We start from the raw sequence: 7133 nt of genomic DNA, 5'->3' as shown, positions 1-7133 counted from the left end.
TTTTTTTTTTTTTTGTAGAGACAAGGGTCTTCACTCTTGCTCAGGCTGGTCTGAAACTCCTGAGCTCAAGTGATACTCCTCAGCCATCCAGAGTGCTAGGATTACAGGCAGAGGCCACTATGTCCGGTTAACACTTTTTTTTCTCTCTCTCTCTCTGTGTTAACTTGTTTTTATTTTATTTTTTTTGTTTGTTTGTTTGTTTTAGCCAGAGTCTCACTCTGTTGCCCTGGGTAGAGTTTAGTATTCCTAGCTCACTGCAACCTGAAATTCAGGATTCTCCTGCCTCAGCCTCTCTAGTAGCTGGGATGACAGGCCCCCATCACAATGCCTGAATACTTTTTCTATTTTTAGTAGAGATAGGGTCTTAATCTTTCTAAGGCTAGTCTCAAACTCCTGACCTTAAGCAATCTGGCCACCACAGCCTCCCAGAGTGCTAGGATTGCAGGTGTAAGCCACCACATCCAGTATATTAGTTTCATTTGGCTTTGTAACAAGTTACCATAAACTCAACAGCTTAAAACAACTCTCACTTATTAGCTCACAGTTCTTAGTATCCCAAGGCAGAACCCAAGTTTTCAGCTGGGCTAAGGTCTCATCATCTCAAGGCTTCAGGGACAAACCTGCTTTCAAACTCATTATTTTATTTTATCTTATTTTATTTTTTGAGACAGTGTATCAAGCTGTCTCCTTGGGTACAGTGCCGTGGCGTCATAGCTCATAGCAACCTCCAATTGGAGCTCAAGCAATCCTCTTGCCTCAGTTTTTCTATTTTTAGTAGAGACAGGATCTCACTTTTGCTCAGGCTGATCTCAAATTCGTGAGCTCAAGCAAACCACCCACCTTGGCCTCCCAGAGTGCTAGGATTACAGGCATGAGCCACCATGCCTGGCCTATTTTTTAATTTTTTTTTTTTTTGAGAGTCTCACTTGGTAACCCTAGGTAGAGTGCGGTGGCATCATAACTCACAGCAACCTCAAATTCCTGAGCTCAAGTGATCCTCTTGCCTCAGCCTCCCAAGTAGCTGGGACTATAGGCGCCCACCACAACACTGGGCTATTTTTAGAGATGAGGTCTTGCTCTGGCTCAGGCTGGTCTTGAACCCATGAGCTCAGGCAATCCACCTGCCTCAGCCTCCCAGAGTACTAGGATTACAGGCGTGAGCCACAGTGCCCAGCTCTCATTCTTTGATTTTTAAATTTTTGTATTTTTGTAAGAGGCAGGGTCTCACTCTGTCCCCCAGGCTTCAGTGCAGTGGCACAATCATAACTCACTGTTACCTCAAACTCCTGAGCTCTGAGTGACCCTCCTGCCTCAGCCTCCTGAGAAGCTGGGACTACACGTGTGCACCAACACATGTGACTAATTAAAAAAAATTTTTTTGTAGAGATAGGATCTTGCTGTGTTGCCCAAACTCAAGCTCATTCTTGTTGGTAGAATTCACTTCCTTGTGGTGGTAGGCTCAAGGTCCTCATCATCTTGCTGGCTGTCAGCTGGAAACAGCTCTCAGGCCCTTCCACCTGGTCAGGCCCAATAGAGAACCTTCCTTATTTTGAGTGCCTCCAATTTGTACCATCCAAAGAAAGTTTTTTTTTTTTTTAAAGAGTCTCACTATGTCACCCTCAGTAGAGTGCTGTAGCATCACAGCTCACAACAACCTCATCAGTCTCCCAAGTAGCTGGGACTACAGGCACCCATCATAATGCCCGGCTATTTTTTTTGTTTGTTTGTTTCGGTTGTCATTGTTGTTTGGCTGGCCCAGGGCCAGGTTTTAACCTGCTAGCCCTGGTATATGTGGCCAGCACCCTAGCTGCTGAGCTACAGGCACCAAGGCAGAGAAAATAGTTTTTATTTTTATTTGTTTGTTTTTTTTGAGACAGAGCCTCACTTTGTTGCCCTTTGGTAGAGTACTGTGGTGTCACAGCTCACAGCAACCTCCAATTCCTGGGCTTAAGCGATTCTCTTGGTTTAGCCTCCCAAGCAGCTGGGACTACGCAGCTAGGACTACAGGTACTCCGCCACAACGCCCAGCTATTTTGTTGCCATTGTCACTGCTGTTTTTTTTTTCCTTTTCTTTTAGCTGGCTGGGGCTGGGTTTGAACCCACCATTCTCGGTTTATGGGGCCAGTGCCCTACCCACTATTTTTTTTTTTTTTGAGACAGAGCCTCAAGCTGTCCCCCTGGGTAGAGTGCTGTGGCATTACAGCTTACAGCAACCTCCAACTCCTGGGCTCAAGCGAGTCTCTTGCCTCCGCCTCCCAAGTAGCTGGGACCACAGGCACCCACCACAACGCCCGGCTATTTTTTGGTTGCAGCCATTATTGTTGTTTGGCGGGTCCGGGCTGGGGATTCGAACCTGCCACCTTAGGTGTACGTGGCTGGCGCCTTAGCCGTTTGAGCTATAGGCGCCGAGCCGAGAAAGTAGTTTTAAAAGAGCTCCTGTGATTAGGTCAGGCCCACCCTGTTTTAAGGTCCTTCCTTAAGTGACATTCCTGTCTTAAGGTCCACTGTACTACACAATATAACTTAATCCTGGGCATAAGCCCACCACATGCACAGTCCCAGGGATGATTCTGGCTTGCACAACAGGGGCCAGTACTTAGCCAACTTAGAATGTGGCTACCCAGGCTAACTGGTAGTCCTGAGGCTTGCAGCTGACTTTTGCCTGTCTACGCTGGCCTCATCTTGTGAGTCTCCCAAGGTTTCCATCCCAACCCTATGACTTAATTGCTTCTGGGGCAAACACTCCTATAGGCCAGAGTGGCTTTATCTGTAACACTGGGATGTCACTGTATCTGTCTGCCGGGCTCTGCCTTTGGGGTTATGGGAAGAGGAGGAGGCAGGAGAAGGGGCCGCCACTCTCTAAGTGCAGACACCCAGCTCTGACGCCTCTCCTCTGGGTCTCAGCATCATCATCTCATCTCACATCTGAGGAACAGAGGCCCAGGAGAAGTCAGAAACTCACCCTGCATCACACAGCAAGCTGCTGTCTGAGCTGGGGTGGGAATCCACCTCTACCTCATGTAAAGCCCGTTTAGGCTGGTCTCTGCTCAGAACCTGCTCATCCTCTGGGCTCAGAGGAGACGCCCCTCTGGAACCTTCCAGGCCAGCACCCACCCCTGTGTTCTAAGACATTCTTTTCTTTCAGCAGACCTGGGCACAACAGGCACCATCCCTTCCTCCAGTGGCCTTGGCGAAGGGCTCAGCGACCCTACCCTGTAATGGGACCTGCCCCTCCTACCTTGCTTTGCCCGCCTTGGGGATTGGGGACTCATCTGCACTGTCCCCAGACGCCACAAAGCAGCGGGTCCAGGGCGGTGAGTGGCGGGGGGACGGGCATCTCCCCGCCCCTCCCTCCGCCCTCTCCGGGTGACGGCCGCGCAAGGCGCTTCCCTCTTTCTCTCTCCCCCTCCGGCCGCGCCCGCCTTCCGCCCGCCCTCGTTCCCTTTCCGCCCTGCCCCGCACTGCAGCGTTGCCCACTGCAGCTGCAGCCGCCGCCCGTGTCTCTCCGGCCTCCGCAGCCCCTGACGCCAGCACCATGGCCAGCACCGTGTCGGGTAGGCGCCCGCAGCCGCGGGCTTCCTGCAGTGGCTCTGGTCTGCGCAGAGCCATTGTCTGGTTACCCACTCGATTTTACCATCTCTTGCAACTTGCGCGTTGCAAGGCTGGGTAGGACCCACGACTTCCGTGGGTCTGGGAGAGCCGGTGCCCCAAGGACAGGGACTGCAGCGACGGCCGGGCGGGTGTGGGCCGCGAGACAGGCTCAGCTCACAGCAATGATGGGGGCGTCGGGCGCCGCCGTGCCAGGAAGGGAGTGACTGCGGCAGCGCGGCCCGGAGGACCTGCGCTGGCTCGTGCCTCTGGGTGGGCGCGCTGGCGGGTTGGGACTGTGGGACTGTGAGACTGTGTCCCAGCGCCCGGCGACCTTAGATCTCGGTCGTACTGTGCGTTCGCGGGGAGGAGCGGGGGAGGGCGGGACCCTCTGCAAGAGCCCTGGAGGAGCGCCAGTGAAGTGGGGGCTGGAGGGGCCGTTGAGGGAGGGAGAGTGGAGGAGCAAGACTGAAGCCGGCTCGAGCCGGGGCTAGTGGGGCAGCGCCTGCACCTCGCCTCGTCGTCCTCCCCACCCCACAATGCTGCCGGCTAGGGGACCACACTCCGTTACGCCTAGGTCTGCTGCTCTGGTAGGAAAAGCCACCGCCCTCTGCACCGCGGGGTATGGACTGGGGAGGGGCTGCTGCTATTTCTAAATCCAAATAGGAGGGATCTGCTCCTCTCCCCGGCCTTTCGTGGGGCTCTGGCGGAGGGGTGGGCGCAAGCACCGGGCGGGTGCTAGACGCAAGGACTCACTGGTCCCCGCGCTCTGCTGGGGCAGAAAGCGCCAGCACCATTTTCAGCCTTGCACTCCTCAGGACCGGCGCCCTTCGTCCCCTTCGCATGCCCTCTCCATCCAAGAACCGCACTCCCGCCCGCCCTCCATTCTGCCCTTCTGCCCTAGGGAGGGCTCACCGTGGTCTCCTCACCGCCCACTTGGCGGAGGCGCGGAACTCCACCCACGCACGCGTGCTGCTCCCCTCCCCACCTCAGATCGGGTGTGCTTAGAGGTTCGGGTGACCTCTAGGCTGGGTAATCTCTGTGATGGGTCAATGTCTACCTCCGTTCCCACCCTTTTTGAGAGTCTTGTGCGTTGGAGCTTATCTGGTCCTCTCCCCCTCACACTGCCCATCCTCAAAGATAGTGGGGACAGGCTCTGAGCTGCTTAGACTCTCCTCCCGCACTTGAGAGGTGCTCTACCACTCCTATGGCTGAGAGCTGCCCAGACCCACCAAGCCTTTCCCATGATCCTCCTCAGGAACACTCATGCTCATGCCTGGGCTACTATTCTGGCATTTGTGTGGCTTCGGGTGGGCCACTTGCCCTACTCTGTAGATATAAGGCTGTGGAGAGCATCACCTTGTCTGGCTGTTCCTAGGGTCACTTGGTGGATGAGTATTGTGTGCCCACCCCATGGGAACGGTTGTTATTTCTACCGTGCTGTTAGAGACCCACGTTTTCCTCACTCCTGCTTTTGTAGAATTTGATCACAAAAAGACCAACATGCATTTTTAACGTTTAATACGATGTGGAAAAGAGAGATGCAGGGAACCCAGATCCTGGCAGAGAATTGTTTCCTAAATGTTTCCCTGCAGTCAGCAGAGGGGAAGGAGAAGAATCCTAAGTGGGGGGGACATAAGGGTCAGAAAAGAGGGAGCCAAAGGGGTGGAGCAGCTCGAGGCAGGGAGGGGGGCTTCCTTGGCACAAGCTATGTCTGTGGATAGGTGACCTGGATGGGACTGGACCTCAGCCCCCTCCTCTCTGCAGTGAGAGGCAGAAGATGTGCTCTTTAAACTTCTGCAGCTGTGAAACACTGATCTGGCCTCCTCCTGGCCCATGGGCAGGCTTCCCCTTATTCACCCTCTCCAAAGTGTGTCAGTTACTTACCTGCCTGCCCTCCTATCCCCCCTGGACTTCCTGCAGCCAGGCCACAGGGTGGCCTCACTCCCAGGTCCTACCTCATCTCCTCCTTGAGGATTGGTCTTCTGGGGAAGAAGGGCCCAAACCAGGGAAGCTCTACAACTATCATATGCAGAACCCTGCCTGTCTGCTGCTCAGAGCCACCACCTGGAAAAGCTCTGACTTATGTTAGCAGTCGCTCTCCACTTCTTTCCTGATGATGCAGGTGCTCACACCTATCCCCTAAATTGTTGACAGCCACTGTCCCCAAGTTGAGCAACAGCTAACTGGAAGGGAGCCTCCCTGCTTTTGGTCCCACAACTTTTCTGTAATGAACATGCAGCTCTTCTTCCTGTTAAAATTTCAAGCTAAAGGCAGAGGGGGCTTTGAGCAGCTTTCATGCCTCAGGTTTCTGTCCCATAAGGTAAATTCACTCAGGGATTTTAAAATGTGATGAGCAAGGATAATCTGAAATGGCAAAACTGTGGGCTGGTATCTATTGGCAGAGAGGTGGGTGCTGGCAGAGTCAGACTTGAAGGGGCCAAGTCCTCCCCTACCTGCCCTCTCTCAGGACCAGGTCTGTTCCATTGCAGCCCTCTGAACCAGACTCCCTCTTGCCACCTTCCCATGCCCAGCACAGAGCCGGTTCCTCCAAATGACTCCTGGCTTGCCACTACTGGAAGTTGGCTATCATACCTCTGACTCCATCAGGTGTCCTGGGCTATACTCTATTATTTTATTTTTTGAGACAGAGTCTTAAGCTGTCACCCTGGGTAGAGTGCTGTGATGTCACAGCTCACAGCAACCTCAAACTCTTGGGCTTAAGTGATTCTCTTGCCTCAGCCTCCCAAATAGCTGGGACTACAGGCCTCCACCACATCACCCAGCTATTTTTGTTGTTGTTGTTGTTGCAGTTGTCATTTTTGTTTTAGCTGGCCCAGGCCAGGTTCAAACCCACCACCACAGTGTTTGTGGCTGGCACCCTGCCGACTGAGCTACAGGTGCTGCCTTCCTCTTTTTTTTTAGACAGAGTGCTCTGTCACCTAGGCTAGAGTATAGTGGCTTCATCACAGCAACATCAAACTCCAGGGCTCAACTGATCCTCCTGCTGCCAGCCTCTTTAGTAGCTGGGACTACAGGCATGCACCACTATGCCCAGCTAATTTTTCTATATTTTGTAGAGATGGGGTCTCGCTTTTGCTTAGGCTGGTCTTGAACTCCTGAGCTCAAGGGATCCTACTGTGCAGGCCATGCTTAGTGCTTAGATTACAGGCATGAGCCTCTGCACCCAGCCTCTTCCTCCTTTTTAAAACTTTTATATATATATATATTTGAAACAAAGTCTTACTTTCTCACCCTCAGTAGAGTGCCATGGCATCTAGCTCACAGCAACCTCAAACTCTTGGGCTCAAGTGATTCTCTTGCTTCAGTCCCAAGTAGCTGGGATTATAGGTGCCCACCACAATGCCCAGCTATTTTTAGAGATAGGGTCTCCCTCTTGCTCAGGCTCGTCTCAAACTCATGAGTTCAGGCAATCCACCCACCTCAGACTCCCAGAGTGCTAGGATTACGGGTGTGAACCACTGTACCCAGCCAAAACTAACTTTTAATAACAAAAATAATATATGAATATGTTTTTTTTTTTT

The 7133-nt window shown here is 52.8% G+C and overlaps 1 protein-coding gene across 1 annotated transcript in view; it reads left to right on the top strand.

Moving 5' to 3' along the window:
- Nucleotides 1-3455: 3455 nt before the first annotated feature.
- The window catches only part of STMN3 (stathmin 3), a 10396-nt gene continuing 6718 nt past the window's right edge, over nucleotides 3456-7133 (top strand). The window contains exon 1 of the mRNA XM_003787779.3: nucleotides 3456-3554. Coding sequence (XP_003787827.1) covers nucleotides 3536-3554 — 19 coding nt within the window. The 5' untranslated portion in view covers nucleotides 3456-3535. The remainder of the gene's footprint in view (nucleotides 3555-7133) is intronic.

The sequence above is a fragment of the Otolemur garnettii genome, unplaced genomic scaffold, assembly GCF_000181295.1.
Source record: "Otolemur garnettii isolate 467f Iridium unplaced genomic scaffold, OtoGar3 scaffold00023, whole genome shotgun sequence".
Taxonomy (NCBI): Eukaryota; Metazoa; Chordata; class Mammalia; order Primates; family Galagidae; genus Otolemur; species Otolemur garnettii.
Note: the sequence above shows the minus strand (reverse complement) of the source record. Positions and strands in the feature narration are given on the sequence as shown.